Below are 25118 nucleotides of genomic sequence, written 5' to 3' on the forward strand. Positions count from 1 at the left end.
AAGTTGTTTAATCATTTTGAATTCTATAAAACAACGGTAGATAAAAAAATAACTTAACATTTACTCAATAAATATGTATGGTCTCTGAGAAGTAGTATCAACTTGTGCATAATTTTAGCTGTATTCGTTGGATATTAATTATCACATGAATTTACGATGTGACAAGACACTATTAACGCTCATCGAATCAGAAAAGTAATAAAATATTTAGCATATCTCTTTTTAATTTCTTTTTTTGTCGTCACTTTATTACCGATGATCATTTATAAACTGAAATGTAAAATATTAATTATTAAAATAATTGTTTTTTGTTAATTTCGAAATATTCATCCAGGCGTATAAAATAATAAAGAAACAGACGTTATAATTTAAATGTATATTTTTAATTCAAATTAAATATTACAGATAGAAATATTTTTATATTTAATTATAATGTAAGATGAGATGACTTGTTCAAATTAAAAAATATAGTATAATCATTTTTAATTAGTCTCACGCAAAAAAACAAATCCCAGCTTTAAGTGAATATTTTTTGATCACGTGAATGTGACATTGAAATTATTTTAAAAATAAAAAAAATTATTTGTTTTACGTCTTTTTGGACTAATTAAATTTTTTTGATTATAACAGTAATATATTATTATTATTGTTGTTGTTGTTGTTGTTGTTGTTGCTGTTATTATTATTATTATTATTATTATTATTATTATTATTATTATTATTATTATTATTATCATTATTAAATACAAGAAACGAAGATAAAATATCATATAAAACGATTGGAATCGGTTAGAATCGGCTGGAGTCGTATGAGAGGCTTCTGGAGAGAATACGAGTGAGAGACAGGGAGACAGAGTACCGGTACCGACCATCTCCTTGGCCAATGCGAGCAATGCAAAGATGTTATATTAGCGGTTAAGCTGTAATGTTAATATTGGCGATAGATAGGTGGTAGGAAAAGGGTCGTGGGGTTACCAGCTATTCGATACTATAAAATCAAGTTGGATCGATCCACCGGTTTTTAAATTCATTACTGTTCTGTTACAACGTGTTTACGTCAATATTATTTGGTTCTTATATCAATTGATTAATTTATATACTATTTATATTTATCTCACCATATTTTATTAACTTCTTTTTTCATCACTAGTTTTCACTCGGTTTTATCAAGAACTTTAACTTGTTCCATTAGGAGTTCTTGATTTTTTTATCATTATTATATCATCGAGAGATTTATCGTGTCAGGACGATTCGTCTGGTACGAAAAGAATAACATTTCGGTGCAGGTGTTACTTGATCATAAACTCTATATGATTCAATCGAGTGAAAACCGATAAGTGGAATGGTATTAAGTAATCGTTACGTATGAATCGAGGTAAGATATTTTTAATATTACTTTTTTTTATTTTTTTTGTGAATGAATTGTTATAAATGGGTCATTTCACTATAAAAAAACGTTATCAAAGCATGGCATGAGCCAATCTTTTCGAAATTTTGAGGCATTATTATTCATAAACAAATAATGACTCGCTAAAAATTTAAGCTCTTCATTCGAAAATTTTTTGGAGGATTCATTTTTTCAATTTTTGCGGGTTTTTTTTTTCCAACGATTTCATTAATCGTGTATGATATTTATTTTTTGTTTCTAATAACCGTTGACACTCAAAAACGCTTTAAAAGTAGAAAAATTTATTCTTCTGGCTTTATCCGAAAATTTTTAAATACTTTTGAAATTTTTGACTAAAAGCTGATATGATATGGACTACGACTATGACATTTTCAAAGTAGCTTAATATTTTATTCAAATACAAATAAATAAAATAATTATTGTAATCGATTATACGGTTTTTTAAAACGGTGAATAAATTCCATAAAATCAAATTTTTTGTTTTAAAGCATGAATTAGTATGACGTCCAGACTGTGACGTCATGTATTCGAACTTTAAAACGGAAAAGTTACGTTTGATAAAATTAATTGACTCTTTAAAAGAATCGAATGATTGATTGCAATTATTATTTAATTTATTTGTATTCAAACAAATTGATTTAAAATTTTGGGTAAGGACAAAAAATTCACTTGTTCTATTTCGATAGCGTTTTAAGGGTCTCAAGCTATTTATGATAACCAATAAATAACATTTGAATAATAAAGAAAGATATATATATTATACGACTGGTCTTTGTTATCCTGGAATCTTACTATCATTTAATATTGAACCTGAAATGAATAATAGAACAAATAAATATTTACATCGACAAGCTGAGAGTTTTTTAACATTTAAAAAAAACGTTTTTGTTTCGTAATATTAATAATATTGTTCCAGCTCAAAGAAAATTATTGACAAGTTGGAAAAAATTTTAAAAATAAAAAAAAAATTACCACGAAACGACTTTATATTAAGAGCTGGAATTCGCAGTGTCATTATTTTTCTATGGATAGCGATTTTGCAAAATGTCGAAAAAATCTCAGCTTAGGTCACGCTGCTATTAAATTTTTTTTAGTGGAATGACTTTATATACTTAAATTGTTAACATTAACATATTGAATGATGGACATTTAATGTGTGAATTCATTTGAATTTATACACAGAAAAAAATAATTTCTTAGTGCAAGAAAAATTTTTGCATTATGCATTAAAAACAAAAATTTTTTTGCCCTAAGAAGATTTTTACCCGTCCTAAGAAAATTTTTATTTTTAATTCAAAATACAAAAAAATTATAGGGCAAGTAAAAATTTTTTGCGCCAAGAAATCTTTTTTTTCTGTGTATTTAAATAAATTTTTCACTGGGAGAAAAATAACTTTTAGAAAGAGAGACTTTTTTTAGAGAAAGAAAAATTCTATTGTCAATTTGCAACAGAATAAATACTTAATATGAAAATTAATTTCTTACTTGGAGAAAATTTACATTCAATAAACTAAATTCCTAAATCATTTAATTAAACAAATTCTTTAAAAGTTTAAATAAAAAAGTTTATTTGTACGAATTTTACTTCCTTGATTAAGCAATAAATAAAGAATTGAAATTATCGCTGAAACACAAAGAATAATTATTTATAAAATTAACCGTAGTACACTTTCAACCATGGACTTGTTATTTTAAAAAAATGTTATGTTCGTAATTAACGAAGACATACGTCTCTATTATTCAGAAGAGTTATTTTTTTTTTTGGTGGCGAAAAGTTTTTAATTCATAATTTGTAAGTTGTAAGTCTTTTATGTAATGAAAAAAAATTCTATTTTTATAGATTATTTAAAAATCTTAAGCCAGAGTATTAGAAAATTTACATTATAATTATGAAGATCCCAGCACAACTTCAAGAATTCAAAAGTAAGTATTTAAAAGTTAATTGAACAAAAAATTAATTGACTGTAAGTCACATTGCTCGATTAAATCAATCACGTGTAAAATAGAAAGATTTTGAAAACCATTTTTTTTTAATCTGTAAAAAATTGAATAACAAGCCGGCGGTAATAAATAATTGCCGCTGACAAACGACGATAAGTTTGATGTTAATTTTTTATTCGTCTCGAGTAACGTAAAATGTAAGATATGCGACACTTTTTTCCCTCTTATACATACGACATGCTAAATAAGTTTTTATTGAATAAAAAAATTTAAATGAAATCTCACGATGCGAGAATCAATGATGCACATCATGTAAAATATGGTAATAATAGGCGAGAAAAATTGACATTAATTAAGATATTATCATTTTATCATAAATTACCTGTATTTATAAACTTTGAGTTAATAAAGATTGAATAAATAGTAGAAATATAAATAAATGTCACGAACAATAATAATAATTGAGTGATATTTGATTGAAAAAATTGTCACAAAAAGACGAAAAATAAAATTAAAAATTGAGAACACACATTACATGTGTAATAATAAAATTTATATTAAATAATGAAAAATATATGAAAAACATTGTAATAATGTTTTTATTATTAAGAAAGGCCATTCGTCATCCAAAATAGAAGTAGATTACTTATTGTTTATTTATTTTCAAGTTTTAAGATAAGATTGAATTCAAAAAAATTTTTTTTTACATTTTTTATATATTTCGAGGTTGAAAACGTTCGAAGTTATAATAAATGAAACGAAATTAGTTATGACTCTTTCAATTAAGATGCGAAAATTTAAAAAGTGTTACACGGCAATAGACTTAATTAAAGCAGTTCCACAAATTTCGAAAAAATTATGAAAATAAATGCAACATCCAAATTTCAATAAATAAATTACCCGAAAGTTATTAAACGCTAAAGATAAAACAGATTTTTTTCTATTTTTTCAAAAATTTGGAAATTCATCAAAATATTAGAAAAAATTACCGGAAGAATAAGTAATATAGTAAAAATTGAATCTAATTGAATGAGCTATAGGATGCAATCACTCGAAGTAGATTAGCTATTTACGTTCAGAAGTTATTCGATCATAAATCAGCAAAAGTCGAATTTTTCGAAAAATCCAAAAATTTCAAACGACCATAGCTTATAAACTTTCTGGCTGATTTAGCTCATCTTCGAACTGAACCGAGCTTTGCAACTAAAAAATAACTATACGCAGTTTCAATAACATCAGTGTAAAATTGTGATCGCTATCGTAGGAGAACTGTGCGTTATATCGTATATACACATATATGTATGTAAACTTTTTAACCAATGGTATTTGCGGAACCTAACCGACTATACTTAGTTGACACAAAAAATGATAAAGCTATCGAAAACTATCATTTACACATGTAATATTATAGGTCGCGTGTGTCGGGAGTACAATTATTTTGTTTGTTTGATAAATATATATATTGCTTGACATTTAAATGGCTTGACATTAAAATGGAAATAACTAGAGAATAATGCGGAATTTTAAAAAACTTTATCAGATATAATTTGTAAGAAATAAAATCGTCTACAAACAAGATCTCGTGATATTTTGTGATAAGTTAGCTAGTTTCGCCAGAAAAGTAAAAAGATCTCGAAAATTACTATAAATTTAACTTCAAGCTCCAATAACTTTTGAACAGATGAATATATAAAAAATGATAAGAGACTTTTTTTGTAGAGCGTTTAATTCTCTACGAAATTATATCCTGAGCTTATCTGTACAATGAGCCATTGCCGAGGTATAAAATTCCAAACTTATAATTTTTTTTCCCCATGTTATTTAAACAGGAAATTGAAAATTGCGATTAGCGACCCCTAAGTATTAATATTAAGAGCTCACCTTCAACAGGCATCTTATTTCACCTTTCATATATAATACATAATGCGTATAACACATAATTCATTTAATCAATTAAAAAATCAATACTTTGATTCGAGTAATGAATCCTATTTTTACTCTTACTTCCTATAATTATAGTTACAATCATATAATAACCATATTTGTATCATCTTGATACATGATGAAGAAATAATTTGCAATTAAGGGTTTTTGTGTAGCCGATTTTTTTTTAGAATTTAAAAAAAGTTATTTATTTTGTAATTACTCCATTAATGACAGAAGTAACATTCCTTAAAAATAGCTTTAAGTTTATAATTTGAATTATAATTTTTTTGGTGGTCTCCTTGCTTGACACGTCTATCCAAAACTCGGTATTCGTTTGACTATTAGTTTAACATCATATATTGTTTATTTATAACTACGTATATTAATTAATGCTATATGGGAAAAAATTAAAATTGAAGAAAACTATTGAAACATTTTCTTGCCGTTTGGCATTTTTATGTAATTGAAATTTATCGTTAGTGCTCTTAATACAATTTTTTTCTAAATTTGTTGTTGTCTGTTGTTGACTTTTTATCGATGAAAAAATAATTTTTTGCTCCTATTGATGTTGTGATTATTCAGTTATGATGGATCTTTAACAAGTTTTTATTTATCACCAATTATTCCTAGTGATTGGGAATGTTGTGTCACAATAAATGTAAGCCAAGGTAAACAGAAAACTGGGACGCACGAACGTTTCGCGATGGAAAATCGTTAAATATGCTCCGTTTTTTTTTACTTTTTTTAATCTTATAATTAGCCTTGAACGATAATAAATAATTTGATTAATGAGGATGAAAGTTCCGGAATACTAATGGGTTGTATTTAAATATTGTCCGAAGTATATAAATTATGGAATGAATTTTTCTTACATATAAGATTTGACGTTTCACAACTGCCGAGCATTCATTACTATCATTAATCAATAATGAAGTTTCTTCGCAGTTGTGACTATTTTTTTTATGACAAATTATTTGATTGTAAATAAGTGCGTTTATTCACTTAGGACGACGATCGAGAATCAATTGAATAAGTCAATGAATTATGATTGTATTTACTATTATTATAGCTTAAGAATTAATAAATTGTCTTAGGTGAATGGTCTCAATCCAAGGCAATAATAGTATTATTATAATCACATTTATCCTCTATACTTGGCATTTACTTGAGATTATTTTACAATTATTACACACTTGATGAGTGAACGTGCTTGAAGAGTTCTATAGTCGTCTCGAAACGATTAGTGATTTCAGAACATTTTGTTCCTATTAAATCGTATCTATTATTAATCTAATGTCGTGAACTTGAATAATATTATACGCATATTACTTTGAAGCAGAGACTATAAGGAAAAATTCTGTTTTTCATGTGTATGTCTATACGTTAGCAAGATAACTTATGAGCGATGCAACGGTTCTTTTTTTGATTAATCCAAAATTTTTTAGAATAGAATTGGAATATCACCTTTTACATCCTTTCTGTTCACTCACAATAAATACGTATAGGTCATGCCCTTAATATATTTTACAAAATCTGTGATGTATAGCATAAGCATCAGTCGCTGTGTGTGGGAGCATAATATATTATAATAATATACTTTTTTTTTTATAAGAGACGATAAAATAAAAATTTTTCTTAAAAAGTTACGTGTCCGTAGAGTTTCAGCAGCAATTTTATTAATACGCATGTAACTAAGTACGGTATGAATACATGATGGAATATAAAATATTTTACTTCAAAATGAGCATTTGAGGTGTGCACTTTTTGATTATCTAAAATTTCGTCTAGATTTTAATAATTTATCGATAATGTTTTATACATTAATAAAGTATTAATAACCATATTTTATTTCAGAATGTCTTATTATTTTTATGGTTGGCATCATATGCAGTATTTTATCATGTACTATCTACGCCTTAGATCCAATTAATATCATTTTTAAATGGGTAAGTTTATATTATTGATTGAGGAAATTTTACCTTTTAAAAACGATTGAACCTGCAAGTCAGCTTAAACTTTCTGCTCTATGAGCGTGGAGTCTTTAATAAGGATATATTTTTAAATTTTTAAAAAATGTTATTTTTTGGCATTTGAATTAGGCGATAAGAAATCAGAGTAATAAAAATAAAAGATAATGGAACTTTTTGTTCGCAATAAACATTAAAAGAATTAAAGAGATTGAAATGATTTTGGCTGCCAAAAGATTTTATAATAAAAATCGAGGTCTGAGCAGATTTAAATGTAATACCCTGGTGGAAATTTTTCGGACTTTTCTCTGAAAAACTCTGAAAGTCTTTAGAACTTTAAAACTGAGTTTTTCAGAGAAAATTCCGAAAAATTTCCACCAGGGTAGACTATCGAAACAAAATATTTTTTAAGCTTTTGTAATTGGAATGATTCAAAATACTTGACGTATTCATTTCTCTTTTTTACGAGATATAAGCGCAAAAAAACTGGTCAACCAGAATTCTAGTCTACGTCTTTATGTGACCGTTAATCTTGCTGCTTATGCTTTGTATAGACTATCAATAATAATTTTTATAATGTATTCTTATTAATCAAACTATAGTTAAAAAATTTAATAAAAGACATTTAAAAATATATCCCTATTAATATCTTGTGATTTTTCATCTGAATGCACCGATATAATTCTTTAAACATTCAAGTAAATTGCTCATAATTTTTGTTTTTCTTTACGAATTACATTCTCAAATATATAATGTAACTAATGTGAATTTATAGAAATTAACAATGACACCAACATCAACAGTTTTTCTTATGTGGAGAAAACCACCAGTTGATGTATTCCTTAAAGTATACGTATTTAATATTACTAATGCCGAAGCATTTTTGAATAAAGAAGAAAAATTACGAGTACAAGAAGTTGGACCTTACGTTTACCAGTACGTACTATAATATAAAATAAAATATTAATTGGATTCTAATTTTCTGACTTAATGATTATTGATAAACAGGGAGATTTTAGAAAATACCAAGGTCGTATGGCATGATAACGGTACCATCTCCTATGTACCTAAGCGAACAGTTGTTTATCGTCCAGATATGTCAATAAGTGATCCTACAAAAGATATAGTCACTGTTACCAACATTCCATTTTTGGTAAGATTATCTAATAATAAGCGAATGATTAATGCTAAATGAATATCCATAATTAACTATCTACTAAAAATTAATCTAAAGTTAAAAACTATTTTAGTCAAATTTAATTTATCAAAAAATCCAATAAGTGCCCAGAATCAAAATTAAAAAAGTAAGTTAAGCCTCCGAATCCTACTTGAGGACAAGGAGAGGTTGAAATTATTATTTTAGATTATGATATGATTTGTATTTCAAATTATCATTTTAAAATGATAAAATTCCCGCATGGAAAAAATGCATATCCTAAAATTATGCTAAATAATATAACACAATTTAAATATAATTATTTATATAAGAAATTATATATATTGCAATGACTATTTTTTGCCGCTTTAATTATATAATTATATATTTTTAAAATATACGAATATGATATATAATATTAAATGATGTTCATATATATTCAAGCTATATGAACTCCATATATTAAAAATTATATCATATACATATAATTTTATATTAATATAAAAGCTAACATATATTATCGACATAAAATTAAGTCCAAAAGGTTTATTCCACCTATATTATGTTTTGAACCCAAAAAAGTCTAATGCAGGTTTTCATAGTCAGAGTCATGCGTTGACATCACCTGATTGAAATGCACACTTATGTATAAATGATCAGATCTAATTAATATGTACTGAGATATCTGATCTTTCTAGATATTTATTTATTAATCAGTAGATTCATTTTCTTTCCTCAGTTAAACAGAAATATTGAATATTCATTATTACTTTTTTATGTAACATTTACTATACTTTATAATATATGTCTCAATTATAATTCATTATGTTAGAATTTATATTCAGCAAATTATATTTTTAAAACATAAATTGCTCTATAACAAAATTTATATTTTGTTTTTTATAGTTTATGTTATGAAAAAGTATACTTTCAAGATATATGAACATTATATTCAAACCTACATTTTTATGATGAAAACAATTCTCATCGGATCGTGTACGATAGGTAAAAGAAAAGAAGGGAAAAGGGGGCCATTAATAAAAAATGTCCGCCATGATCGAAAAAAATTTGAAATTTAAAAATTCTAAAAATAATTTTTTAGTAATAAAAATTTTATTGTATGATTAAAAAATACAACATTGGGTTTATCAATAATAATAATTAAAGGTATGCGAGTAGTGTTAAATCGAAAATTACTAATCAATTCGAAATTCGAATCCAATAATTAGAATCTTTAACTGATTAGTATATTATAAATAGTTAATTATTTTATGTGAACAATAAATACGAGTGATGTACTGAAAAATGGAAACTGCTGAAGAATTTTAAAAATACTGCTGAAAAAATAATCTGCTGGCATCGGGATTCGAAATCGAGACCTAAAGAATATGAAGTTTGCCCGTTGTCACACTACTACTACTACTCTTTAAAACTGAATTAGTGAAAATTATTGAATACCCGGGAAAAAAAAGTTTAGATCTGCTTAGATCGAATTAGATCAAATCTTGCCAAATTTGATCAGGTCTGATCAAATTATATGTATGAATAGGTACGAGCAGATATGATTTGATCTGTTCAGATCAAAGTAGGTCGAGGCTGATATGACTTTCTGCTTTAAAATCGGTCTGTCTAGATCTGAACAGATCTAATTTGATCTGGGCAGATATAGACAAAATGCAGATCTAAACTTTTTTTCCCGGGTATTCACTATTTGCTAGTAAATTTCGCTTATTCACTTTTAGAGAGTAGAACGCTCACGTTCAGTTAGAAATATTTAATCTACTCAGAAAGCACCTGTTGTTCTAATAGTAATCTTATGATAAAGAATTGAACCAATTCGAAGTTATAAATTAAAAGTATGGTAGACCTTGGAGGGTTAAAATGTCATTTTAAAATGGTGATTTACTCCTTCCTAAGCGATTTTTAGGATATTGTGAACCTGAATAACATATTACCTTCAACTGCAAGTCCAACATCAAAAGAATTGAGGCCTTTGAGGCTCAAACTACTTTTTTAATTTTGACTCGGGTGTCATTGATCTCATTTATACATTTATAATGCCAATAGTTATTATTAAACCTTGATCCTGTACATATATATATATATATATATATATATATATAGATATATATATTACTTCAGTTCACTTTTATTCATTTCAATAAATGAGATAATTAGTAAATTATAACCCCGGGAAAAAATGATTTTGCCTAATCATATATGATCATGCATAATTGTCTATATATGATCAGATCCAAAAATTGGCCAGGTCTGATCATACATAACTTGATCTGTTTATACATGATCATATATGATTATATATAATCATGCATGAACGAATATAGTCATTTTTAGAATCTCATTTAGAATATCTGTAAATTATTAATTAAGTAGTTTAATTAGGATTTATTGTCTTCATCAATATCAATGTCGGTTAAAATTAAATAAAAAAAAAAAAAAAAAATTATTAACCATCGACAATTATTTTACTACGAGGTCACCCATCCAATTAATGTCCAACGCCGATGCTGCTTAACTTTGGTTATCGATGGTTTGTAGTCTGATCCTCTAGTCTGTTATACACTTACAATTAAGAAACGTTTATGGCATTACTTAACTCAAATAATCAAATTGATACTTTATACTTTTAAATTACTGCCGAAACCTTTGAACATTTTTTAAGTATTGGGGATTTAAGTTTGATTGATAGTTGACAGAATAAAAATTTAATAACATTGATATTAAAAAATTGTCATATTATTTAATATATATATATATATATATATATATATATATATATATATATATATATATATATATATATATATATATATATATATATATTTAAATATTTATAGGTTTCATATCAATGAAATCTGATCAGATTTAATCATAGACATATATAACTACATATAGGTTTATATCAGTCACGTCTGATCAGATCTAATTATATATAGGCCTATATCTAATTATATATGGGTTTGTATCGATCATGTCTGATCAGATCTAATCATGTATAGACTTATATATGATCATATATGGGGTTATAACAGCTAGGTATAATTATATCTAATTATATATAGACTTATAGATGATCAGATCTGATCATATATAGACTCATATATGGTTATATATGGAGTTATAACAGCCAGGTATGATTATATCTAATTATATATAGACTCATATATGATCAGACCTGATCATATATAGACTTGTACATGATTATATATGGGGTCATAACAGCCAGGTATGATCAGATCTAACTATATATAGACTTATATATAAATAGATCTGATCATATATAGACTTATGTATGATTATATATGGGGTCATAACAGCCAGGTATGATCATATCTAATTGTACATAGACTTATATATAATCAGATCTGATTATATATAGACTTATATATGGGCTTATAACAGCCAGGTATGATCAGATCTAATTATGTATGGGGTCATATATAATTATATATAATTATATATGACCCCATATATAATCATGCATGATTATATATAACTTCATATATGATTATATATAATCATATATGATCATATATATGAACATATATAATCATATATGATTAGGCAAAATCATTTTTTCCCGGGACATGTAGACAAGTTTAAACGTTTTCTTCCTTTCCAGTAAGTAAATAAATATAGTAAAGCGCTATAACCATTTTAAATATATTTTATTTATATTCGTTTACAAAATGAACTTAAAATACAAAAGGAGTAAATTGTGACGAGGAGTAAAACAAGTTTCTCTTGAATGAATAAGCGTATATTATTATATTTAATTATATGCTTTTATGTTCATATTTTTTTTTTTACAGGGAGTCTCGTCAGCACTTCACGACGCCAGTTTCTTTGTTAACTATCCATTAGCATCGCTGACTAATTTATTAGACACTAAACCTATTCTCAACATGACTGTATATGAATATCTTTGGGGATATGAAGATCCACTAGTTCGTTTAGCTAGTGGTATTGTTCCAAACTTTATTAACTTTAGAAAATTTGGACTGCTCGATAGGGTCAGTATTTAAAATACTATTTTAAAAATCACAAACGAGTGGAAGATGCATTGTAAAATAGTTTACCCTCAATAAAATGATAATTACAAATAATATAATATCGGAGTAGATAAAAAGGAATAAATTACTAACTATAAATTATTTGAAAATTCTTAAGTATAAATATATTTGTGTTAATAAAGTTCACTGAAGTTTAAATTAAAAGTAAGGGAAATCCCAATTATGCGGTTAATCCCGTTGATATTTATTGCGTCCATACACATACATAATATGTTTCATGTGTTTTGCTGCGATAACTTGTGTTACCTTTCACTACCTGTATTACTACGATTTCACCATTATCCTTCACTTTTATTAATTCAAACACAAAAAATGCAAAGTTTGTTTCAACTACTTAAGACTAAGAATATTTACTCACATAATATGTCTAGGAAACGGGTATATCATTTACATATATATTTGAACGAACTTTGAACATAAAGACTTCATAAAGATTTTATTTTTATTTAAATTGAATTTATCATTTTGACAGATGTATGATGAGGGCGATAATTTGGTAAATGTTAATATTAAAAAAAATAAAAACATGTCGGACGAAAATGGTCGTTATTTGAGTATTCAGCGTTATAATGGAAGTCCTGGTTTACCAAACTGGGGCTATCAAGAAGAGGAAGGCAATGAAACGATTTCTGGGTAAGATAATAAATAATACATTATCTTTACGTAATATTATTTATATAACTTTTAATGAATTGCAGTAATACAATTTGTAATCGGATCGAAGGAGCTACCGAAGGCACTATTTTCCCAACTAATCTTGACAAAAATGCAGTATTTAGAGTTTTTAGAAAAGCTTTCTGTCGAGCACTTCCGATAGTCTTCAAAAATGAAGTAACAACATCTTCAGGAATTACAGGATGGGAGTACTCGCTGGCAGACAATTTTCTTGATCCACCTGATATGAATCCCGATAATGAATGTTACTGCCGTAAAATGAAAAAATGTTTAAAAAAAGGTCTCTCTGATCTTACTCCCTGCTACTATAGTACGTAGTTTTTCCTCAATTAATTATATATATTAAATAGAAGTCAGTGATTGATAATTATTTCATAATATTTACATTTTTACTATTTTATCAATATTTATTTTACGAAATTAAAAAAGTAGTTAAAACAACATAACATTGAACGATGACCTTTGAAAATCAAGGCTTTTAAAAATAAAATATGTGCATCTTTGATAAGAAACAATATACCGTTATTTATTCCAACACAAGTCGAAAAAAATACTTGGTTTTATAGCTTCTATTAAAATATTTTATAAATTTTATTCGAGACTTAACAATTTTTTAAAAATTTATTTATGGTTTTTTTTTTTTTTTAAAGACATACCAGCCGCAGTGTCATTACCACACTTCCTGGATGCTGATCCGAGTCTTCTAAAAAATATTGAAGGCCTTCAACCAATCCGTGAGAAACATCAAACAAGAGTTATACTTCAACCGGTTAGGATAATTCAATTTAAATACAACATTTAATTTTTTGCTTAACTTCGAATCATAATGAAGTTATTTTAAGTGTCATTTACTAACAAATATTTGAATTGAACATAAATTATAAAAACAATTAAACTGATGCCAATGTAAAATAATCTTTAACAAAAACAAAAACTTAGATCCTGGCACATACTTTAGATTATTGCCTTTGTGGCGGGTCAACGAATTTAGCTCTCGGGTCGATTTTTTTTTTTATTTAAGAAATTTATTAAAAAAATGTTGGGAAACCCAGAAGTGCGCAGCTCAAACGCTTGTGTTAGATCTTTAATAATTAATTTACTCTTATTAATTATCAAAGTTTGTATTCTTTCTGAAGAAACAAATTAAAAATTTCATCTACATAACACGAAATATCTCTTGTCGGTATGATATTGATGATTCTTCTTTACGGCAAGTGATTGTCGCACGCTAATCATCACATAAAACATGCAAGAGTCAAGGTAACAGTTAAATACGCAAACAGCTATTTGTCGAATAAAAGTTCGTGCACTAAGATAGTACTGATACTACATGAGTAATAAAAAAAAAAAAAAAGGAAAGGACTAAAGAAGTGGTTTTCGAAAGGAACCAGTACTGCATTCTTTGGAAGATAATGAAAAAAAAATTCGGTATTTTCGTCAAAACGTTCTCGAGATATCTTGTTGACAAAAAGTTTTTTACCACAGGCTAAAGCACGGCGACGTTAAAATTTTTTTTCATAATAATACGTATTGTGCACAACTTGATAAAAAAAAAAAAAAAGCGAAAGATTTGTTTATTAGAGTTTCCTTTTAATATTAATGTACTTTTTATAACATATTTGTGCATTATTACAATAATAAACGAGATTTAATGTGAGTGAATCGTGTGACTTTGACATATTGACAGTAGAGTCCAACTTCTCTGCTTCGCGTTCGAGGCGTGCAAAAAATTGAAGCTATCGTTAGAAAAAATCGGTTTATCGGTTGACGCTGCGGGCCAGTTCCAAAACTTCTCGCTGTTTTCGAGCTCCTTGTGCTCGAAAATATTGTTATGAATACATTTTCGTGCTCTTCAAGCTCGAAAATACTTTTGTATGCCGTTGTTTAAAAAAAAAAAAACGTTTTTTATCATTTTTTTCTCCAACGATATCTCTCAAACGAATTGACCGATTGAGACGGTTAAGGTGGCAATCGACGCATTTTATTGAGTTCTAAAGCTGATCAGATTTTGGAATTGATTTATGAAGTCGTTTTTGAGATATTTCAAAAAAATTAAAAACAAAATTTTTTTTTAATTCTTTCGAGAACGGTTTTTCTTGAACGAATAAAGCGATTTTGATGGTTGAGGTGGCATTTGACACGGCTTATAGTTTTAGAGCTGATTAGATTTTGGAATCAATCCATCGAGCACATTACAAGTTATCCCAAAAAAACATTTTTGAATAAATTTTATTTTTGGAATATCTCGGAACGCACCCTACCGATCAATTTTAATTTTTTACAGCTTTTAGATATTGACAAGCCGCGTCGAATGACACCTTGACGATCAAAATCGGTTCATTCATTCGAAAGATACAGATATTTACATACGTACGTACGTATATACACACATACATAAACTCGGACATCATCTTGAAATTAGTCAGAATAGCTTCCTTGAACCTTAAAACGTCAAGATCTGATAGAAATTCGATTTTCGAAAATCGGACCGAAACCAATAACTTCCCAAATTTTTGAAAATTTTCAATTTTCTTAGCGGGAAGTTAAAAAGAGAACTTAGTTATATCTTCGTAAAGGTATATAATTTTTAAAAAATTAATTACAGTTGTAATAATCTTAGAGTTAGACGAAATTTGTCAAATAAATATTAGCATAAAAAATTTGACATTTTGAATTAAAATCTTGACATGAAGATTTCACTGAAATCTATTTAACGAATTTGATTTAAGTCCTAATTAATAACTGTTAATTACTTTTTGAAAATTATATGGGAACGCGGGGCACAACGGACCCTCTGGGGCATGATGGATACCCTTAAAAGTTAAAAAAGTGCACCGTCTACGAATGGTCCTACAGTAAATAACTGTGATAAAATTGTTTTCCTTTTCAGGCAATTGGCATTCCTATAAAAGTAAATTCAAGAATACAAACTAATCTGGTAATGCAGAAAATATACTATAATAGTAGGATTGAAGCGTTTAGTGATCTTACAATACCATTATTTTGGACTGATTTAGTACGTATAAAAAAAAAGTGACATTCAAGTTTTAAACTTTCGAAAATAAAGTTAACAATGATTATTTTTTTTATTAATTTTCAGGAAATTCCATCAATTAGTTCTGAACTTTTAATGACAATAAAATTGTTACTCCAAATCGGACCAATCGTGCAAACAGTAATGATTTGCCTTTTTGCAATAGCTGGGGTAACAACATTTTTGTTATCATTAATTGGAATGCTATGGATATTAAATCAACAAACTGAACAAAATACTGATGGAAGAAGAGACAGTATTGACTTGAAAATACCACTTGGATATGGTCAATATACGGCAATCCGAATTTTACCCGCAATTAAAAAGATAACTTCAAAAACAGATTTGTTTAGCTAAAAAACCTTATTAATTAAGCTTATTTATAGATATTTTATATATACATCATATTGGTAAGTTTAGAGTGCAATTGATTACTCGACAAAGTTGGGATCACTGGGTACAATAGTTTATATGTTAAAAAGATGTATATTTCCGGCATATAAATACATAAATGTCACATCCAAAGCAAAGATGTGAAATTTATTTTTTTTTTGCCTCTAAATATGCTCTAGATACATTTTGTAAACGTCAACATAGATTTTGTTGCATTTATTAAATTTTGTATGCCAACATGCCTACAAAATTTGTTAACATATTTCTGTTTTACGTTCACGGAGAAAAATGAGACTCAAAAATAACGGAATAATAATAGAAAGTACATTAAATTTTATTATGCTAGTCTACCAAACCTAAAACAGGTGACTTTTCATTCAATTAGTGTTATCTGTACTTATAATATTCGTACTCTAGCATCATAAAAATAAAGATCACATCTTAAAAACTGAGTTGTGTAATTTATAAAAATTACCACACACTTACTATAATAAATTTTACAATGGTTAATTTTATTCTTTACTTTCTGGTATGACATTTTTTATCAATCTGTCTTTATCTTTTATAATGCCAGCATAATAAAAACTAGTAAGCTATATTTCTCGAGAAAAAAGAGAGAGTGAGCTTTGATCCTCAATAAAAGACTTCACTAGTTAAGTGACATGGTGTAAAATTGAGGAGTCATTTTCAAAGTTCATTTTTTTTTTTCCAAGTCCCAGGCGCGATCACTGGTCTTCATAAATTGCTTGCATATCCTCTATCCACATATTTGGGGAACCTCTAGTGAAATTACATTTTATTTACATGTATACTTATTGAGGTATCGTTTGTGTTATGTATTCAAATATTAAAAACTGTAGTAAAAGTAGTAACAATCGTTATTCTTGTATAATATTTGGCCAACCAAAAATGAAAATCATAATGTTTATTTGTATAATTATTTTTAAAAATACAGTTACTAAGAGCAGTCAACCAATTTTATTATGCTGGTATAATTATGATTAAAAAATTAATATTGGATGCATCAAATATTGGTCACACATTTATTTTCGAATTAGAAATAATTTTTGGTTAAATTAAATAAATATAATAAAATATACTGCAAAGTTTATTGTTTTTGAAATATTAAAAAGTGTGTAATCATACAACTACGAATAATAAAAATCAGCCAGTCATGATTGGTAACTTATCATTCATTTTTTAAAATCTTTGTAGTATTTTCTCTAAAATAATCATAGATATTATTTAAATTTACATTAAAGATCAAAGACTTTTAAAATTACTATGCTAGCATTACAATTATTATACTCATTCAATATTATATGATATGCTATCATAAAATTCATTCAAGTGTTCTATTTTTTAAAGCATTCTTCGGATCATTTTTCTCCGTGTACAGCGATGCACATAAATGTTACATTTATTGTTTGCATATATATATTCGGGTTGGTACTCTTAAAAGAAGAAGATTGACATTTCAAAGCTCTCCTCTACTTAATTATTGAGGTAACAAAAAAAAATTTTTCTCGAGATTGGAAATCATAAAATTTAGAGAAAGTGAAAAAATTAGGGAACGGTTGATGTCATCAAGATTACAGAAATTGAATACATGACTAAAAATGCGCTCCATTACAAAAACTCTTGAAAAAACAAACAAATTAAGCTAATTTCAGCAGCAATTAATAGGTTTGATTGAGATCGAAAATTGATTAGATTAAAAGTCCATTTGGATAATTGATTTTTTTTAACGGAATAATACTTTAGAAATAATTGAAACCAAAAATTTTTATTTAAATCTTAAATCATTTTAGTAGATCGTACTGAACTGTTCTCGAAACTTTTATGTTCTCTATCTTAATCTGTTTTATTGTGACTCAGTTTTCCCGATCGAGATATTATAGATATGAATGATTCTCAATTAATTTTCACCATATCTGCACCGAAAGTTTGGATTCCTGCCTTGAATAGAGGGAGGGACATCGTTCTTTTCTCTTATGAAAAAAGAAATAATAAAAACTAGCGCATGCATTATTCTCACCGTAAACAAAGACGAAAATTCAAACTTTCAAGTGCAGATCTAGTGGAAAATGGTATACACACCCCAGAGAAAGATAGGAAGTCCCAATCCGCGTATTTGTCACTCTCGCCTTCAGCTCGGAAGGCAATTACATACGCGAGTTGGAATGTTCTACTTTCCTCCCTGGGTGTGTAATATTCTATTATTTTCGCAATTTCACGCTTGAATGATATAATTTTGGTTTGACTATTAATTAACAAATATGATTTCTGTTTTATTAGTATAACAAACATTCCAGTTTTCAGTAAATGGTAAATTAAACATATTAATAATTAAAACTTTCAAGTTAAATTAACATTTATAAAATGTCAATTTCACTTTCATTTTTGTCATAATTAATCCGTGACTATCGATTGAATCTTGAACATAAATTAAGTGTTAATTTGAAATTAACATTTAATAAGTATTGACAATTTGGATTTATATATTTAACACAAAATAATAAACACAAAGAATTTTACACGGACCGTTTTTAGCACAGTTACACAACATTTTTGGCTGTGTATCCTTCCCATTTAGAACTCTTTTCGAAATCTAGTATGTTACATTTTTGAAACATAAGCAAAAAGTATGTTAAAATAATATATAAAGTTATTGAAATAAGTTCATAAATATTACTCTTAGAAATAATTTAAAAAAGTTAACAATTACTGCGGTAATTAGAAAGAAACTGAGATAAACTCTTGGTTGTTGAATAAATATTTCGATTCTAATTGAAATTAAAAATAGTAAGACTGATTGAGATTTTATGATTTAATAATTTTAAAAATCTTTAATAAAATAGTACCATTAGAATCACGATATCACTATAAAACCAAGAGTGTAAGTCGAAATTAGCATACTGGCCAAATAACATTAAAAAGCCATAAGCAAACTATCGATATTTTACACACCGTGAAATTTGTTGTAAGTGACTAATACAAAAAACTATAGTTTTGCTTATGGAATTGTAACACTCTTAGTTTAAGAACGATAATATTGAGTGAATAATCACAGCTGTAGCTGGTCATAAATAAAAATAATATTAATTTTAAAATCCATGTAGCAATATTAACTTTAAATTTTTATATAATTATGTACATATTATGTTATCATTTCGTAAATAAAAATTTGATGATATGGAATAATCAGCACTTTTTTTTTACATCAACTAATCAACAGGAAAACTATAAATGTAGTTAAGGGAGGTGTTATGATATATATTATAACGCAAAAATTATACGCTAATCTTTGCGCTACAACTTCGTTCTCTGTCCTTAGCCTCCAGTCTCGATACTAATAGGGCGCCAGGTAATTTTTATCACTGGAATCACCAAACCAGTAAATTACGAAAATTTTAATAATTTTTGATCTGTGGAATTATTTCATAAACCACGCATAAATGAGGTGGATAATTTTTGATCTGTGGAATTATCACCAAAACCACGCAGAAATAAAATTCAAAACTTAAACTAAAATGCTCAAACTTAATAGCAAAACAAGACAGAGACTGGAGCACTAAAAACAGAGTTACGGTATGCCGTGGTGTCGCTCAGTGTGTAGGTTTATGGAGAGAGGGAGTGGTCCGGGTTAAATCATCCCAAACTCGTGTAAATTATTAAATGATTTGCAATTTTTATTTAACAATAAAATAAATCAAATACTAGAACATAATACAAATAATCTTACTCTCTATAACAAAACACTGAATCCGAAAAATACAACGATCCAGTAAATCCGAACGGCAACTTGGCATCTAAATGATGCGCGTCAAAACCTTATAACTAAATTAATTAAAAATAATTAATTAAAATAATTAAATAACTGGAGCCAACCGATACTCAAATAGTACTCGGTGAACGGGAACCATAATCTTAAATTTGTTACTCTAGCATACTTGCTGTAGCAAAAATCGTACGACTAACGTACCTGGATCTCATTTTTGACGTTCATTAGGCAATAATTAACTTACTGACTAACATATTCCCTATAATTATTTTATAAAAATAATATTAACATTAGATCGCGAACCTGACTCAAAACTGTAACTACTTTCTCATACTTTTCACAAATCTTATATCTTTTCTTTAACTAAAACCGTAGCATAATACCTCAAGATTCTAACTCAAACTCGATTAATTATTTATAATAATTATCTCATACCTGATTACTGATGAATAAAATATCAAGTAACGTCTCACACTGTTTAAAGCAATACTTCTGTAACGATTACTCCAACCTGTAGCTTTCTGAAGCATCACTCCTGAACACGTCTGCTCGCTTCGAGCGACCAGAGTCGAATCCCCTACTGTACTCCCCAAACCAAAAACATCATCGCTATCTATACCGGCTCTCTATACTTTACTCCATAACTCCAACTCGATATTGAGTATGGATATCCCAATGTGTGCGCTCTCCTGGACTTGGCTTCGGTGAGATCGCAGACTAAAATTCTTAAAACTAAGTGACCAATGGTTACCCTCAGCAGCACACTGGTCAAAGCTGTCCACTGAGGCCTACCAACAAAACCCAAAACTCCAAAAATGACCAGAAATAACGGCTTCCACAGCGATAGTGGTCACTAAACCATCGCTGAGTTCTGCCAATCATAATAACAAAAACTGATCTCTTACACCTAGTCCATAGTCCCTATTTTGGAGCGCTAGCATTTCAGCTAGACCTCTGCACTCCACATGGAAGTCTCATAGGGTCAGGCAAGCATCCTGACATCAGATACAACCGGGTGGCAATTACTTGAGCCCCATTCCACGGTTGCTCCGACTTTTCCACACACTCAATAAACCAAAAACTGAAAATTCCAAAACTCAAACTTTATCTTTTACCATACTCTAATCTCAACCCATATCCCATAATAAATTTCTCATATAAATTTTCTGTAGCCAAACGTTACTCCATATTTTATTCTTAGACTATATTTTGATCACCAAAAAAAAACTGTATAAAAATCGCAATTTACTGTAGCTAAATTCTGAATCTTGAGTTACCATGCTCGGTTATGCCCCAAAATCAGTTGGTGCTTGTGACGTCAACTCAATCCAAGCCTCGTCCAAAAAAATAACGTCACAATATATAGATGTAGTCAAAGTACACGCAGGAATTTCATTTTATCTAGACATACCAATAAAACAATTCATATATATTACCAGTTGCAATCAAGTTATAAGTGATATATATATTTTATACTGCGTATAACCGAAAATTTTTTTTACGGCTGATCTATAACGTCGTAATTGTTGAATTATTGGTTTTTGTTTTATATTAAAATAAAAAATAACTGTAAAATGGTCCGAGCTTGGTACATGGACGATAGTTGCAGCGATCAACGTTTAGAACATCATAGAATACCTCCGAAGTATGTTTCTTCATCTGAATTGTTGAAATTCATTAGAGTAGAACTTTATAAGGTTGACTTTATTTATTATTTACTTAATGTATAATAATCCATACTATTTTTTTATTATTCCTATATATTTCTTGTATGTTTTGATTTTATTTTCATGAAATATTCCAGATTGATCCACAAAAATATGAGACAGATAAAATTTTACAAGAATTAAGATCAGAAAGGGGTTTAACATATAAGGATGAGTTTGAGACTTCTCAAGAAACTTTGGCTGATTATGAAAAAGAAGTATTACATTTATAAATAATTATCATTACTTTTTAACTTTTTCTGAATAACTTTTCTGTTTCATTAATAGTTAAAAACTTTTTTTACTGAACATCTTCATGATCATGAAGAAATTCGTTTAGTATTAAACGGATCAGGATACTTTGATGTTCGAGATAAAAATGATGAATGGATTAGAATCGAAGTTAAATCTGGAGATTTAATTATTACCCCCAGTGGAGTATATCACCGATTCACGCTTGATATAAATGTAAATAATTAAAAATCTTATTTTCATCTATTTATTTTTGTGGATAAATATTTTAATGTTTATAATTTTTTTAAACAGAATTATATAAAAGCTAAGCGTTATTTTGTTGGCGCACCCGTATGGACGTCATATAATAGACCTGCTGATGAAATGGAGTGTCGTCAAAAGTATCTTGACCGTTTTAAAAATAATTTTACCACAAGTGATCAAAAAAATTAAATCGTAAAGATATTTTTTTATAAAAATATTAAAAATTATCATGGTACATAACTTTTGATACTATATTTTTTTATTATTGATTTGTTATTTTGTAAAATGTTATGTATAACTATAAAACTTGTAAAAATTAAAATTATTAAAGGGATTGGTACTCTTGAAAAAAGAAGATTGACATTTCAAAGCTCTACTTTAAATAATTATTGAGGTAACAAAATAGTACATTGTGTGACAGGAAATGAAGCAAGACGATTTCTGACTAGGGTGACATCACCCGCAGTCTGAAATCGCGTTTCATCCTGAGTCACGCATCATATTTTTCATGATTACCTTCATCAGAACGTCAAGTTCCAATGTCAGCAGTCCGTAAGAAACAAGTTAATTTAAAACCGATGATGCAGAGAACTGTTAAAGAATGAGAAATTTGTGATTTACAGTCACTTATTAAATAATAAATAAGACAAAAATATTATTTTCACTCATTTTTTGGTAATTTTATTTGGTTAATTAAAAGTGTCACTTAAATAATTAAATGAGTAAACTAAATTGACGAGCAAATAAATGAGAGTGATAAGGCTGCAAATGAACATTAAATATAACTAAGACCGTGTAGAATCACGCATGTTTCTGCCCGCTGTATGAAGGTACTTGCGGATTACGAATTCACTAGCAGTTGTTTCCAACATCGGTTTGAAATTAGCTTGCTCCGACTAGCTGTAGAGACACCGAAACTTTAAGTGTCGATGCTGGTATCATGAAAAAAATTTTCTTGGGATTGGGAATTCTAAAATTTTGAGAAAATGAAAAAAATTAGGGAATGGTTTACGCTTCAAGATTGAAGAGCTTGAATACATGACTAAAAATGCGTTTCGTTACAAAAACTTTTGAAAAAACAAACTAATGAAGCTAATTTTAGCAGCGATTAATAGGTTTGATCGAGACCGAAAATTGATTAGATTGAGAGTCCATTTGGATAATTAATTTTTTTCTACCGGAATACTTTAAAAATAATTACATAAAACCTAAAATTTTAGTTTAAATGTTAAATCACTTCAGTGGATCGTGAATCTCTCAGTAAAATTTTAAACATTTCTCAAAACTTTTGTGTTTTCTATCTTAATCTGTTTCATCGTGACCCAGCTTTCCCGATCGAGATATGATAGATTTAAATAATTTACAATGAGTTTTCACCATGTCTGCGCCAAAAGTTTAAATTCCTGCCCTGTTTAGAGGGAGGAACGTCGTTTTTTTCTCTTATGAGAAAAGAAATAATCGAAATTAGCGCATGTATTATTCTCCCCGTAAACAGAGGCAAAAATTTAAGCTTTCAGGAGTAGATCTAATAAAAAATGGTTTACACACCATGGAGGAAGGTAGGGCATCCCAGAATGTTCTATTTTCCTCACTCGGTGTGTAATATACTATTACTTTCGCAATTTCACTCTTGGATTTTATAATTTTGGTTTGATGATTATTAATTAATAAATATAATTTCTGTATTATTAGTACAACAAACATTCCCGTTTTCAGTAAATGGTAAATTAAACATTAGACTGGGCCAAAAAAATTGCCTACTTTTTTTTCTTAGCTATATCGAGAATATTATTCAGAATGACAAAAAAAAAATTTCATGAAAGTTTGAGCCCTTAATATTAATTTTAAGAGGTCTATCATCGCTATTTTTAATTTCAATTCATAATTTGATGTTTTACGTCAGAACTGCTAAAACATTTGAGTAAAAAAAAATCATTTTTACTTATTCTTATGTAAAATTAAATTCCCTACAAAAAAGGTCTGATTAAAAATTTTCGTCAGACAAGCCGTTTCCGATTAATTAAGCTTAATAAAGTGATATATTTTTTCGATTTGACATTTTTCCTTTTGAATTTTGTAACTGGCGAATCAAGAAATATCTAAAAAAGATCATGACAGGTTTTTGAAGGAAATTTAATGCTCTACAACAAAGGCTTCTTAACATTTTTTGCTAAATTCACTCCTTCGAAAGTAATTCAAGGTTGAATTTGAGTCAAAACGATTTCAATAACGTGAATAACTTTCGAAGGAGTGAATTTAGCAAAAAATGTTAAGAAGCCTTTGTTGTAGAGCATTAAATTTCCTTCAAAAACCTGTCATGATCTTTTTTAGATATTTCTTGATTCGCCAGTTACAAAATTCAAAAGGAAAAATGTCAAATCGAAAAAATATATCACTTTATTAAGCTTAATTAATCGGAAACGGCTTGTCTGACGAAAATTTTCAATCAGACCTTTTTTGTAGGGAATTCAATTTTACATAAGAATAAGTAAAAATGAATTTTTTTACTCCAATGTTTTAGCAGTTCTGACGTAAA

At 27.8% G+C, this 25118-nt stretch overlaps 2 protein-coding genes across 2 annotated transcripts; both read left to right on the plus strand.

The window, feature by feature from the left end:
- Nucleotides 1-880: 880 nt before the first annotated feature.
- LOC130671392 (scavenger receptor class B member 1-like) lies at nucleotides 881-18314 on the plus strand. Its single transcript, XM_057475264.1, has 11 exons — nucleotides 881-1375; nucleotides 3249-3331; nucleotides 7130-7221; nucleotides 8018-8178; nucleotides 8251-8395; nucleotides 12232-12432; nucleotides 12965-13125; nucleotides 13191-13477; nucleotides 13818-13936; nucleotides 16058-16183; nucleotides 16268-18314. Exons 2-11 carry the CDS (start codon nucleotides 3298-3300, stop codon nucleotides 16556-16558), a joined length of 1617 nt encoding a protein of 538 aa, XP_057331247.1. The 5' UTR covers nucleotides 881-1375; nucleotides 3249-3297; the 3' UTR covers nucleotides 16559-18314.
- A 2743-nt stretch (nucleotides 18315-21057) lies between these two features.
- On the plus strand, nucleotides 21058-23338 carry LOC130671394 (acireductone dioxygenase-like). Its single transcript, XM_057475267.1, has 4 exons — nucleotides 21058-22075; nucleotides 22183-22302; nucleotides 22373-22552; nucleotides 22631-23338. Exons 1-4 carry the CDS (start codon nucleotides 21953-21955, stop codon nucleotides 22769-22771), a joined length of 564 nt encoding a protein of 187 aa, XP_057331250.1. The 5' UTR covers nucleotides 21058-21952; the 3' UTR covers nucleotides 22772-23338.
- The last annotated feature ends 1780 nt before the right edge of the window (nucleotides 23339-25118 follow it).

This window comes from Microplitis mediator, chromosome 7, assembly GCF_029852145.1.
Source record: "Microplitis mediator isolate UGA2020A chromosome 7, iyMicMedi2.1, whole genome shotgun sequence".
Taxonomy (NCBI): Eukaryota; Metazoa; Arthropoda; class Insecta; order Hymenoptera; family Braconidae; genus Microplitis; species Microplitis mediator.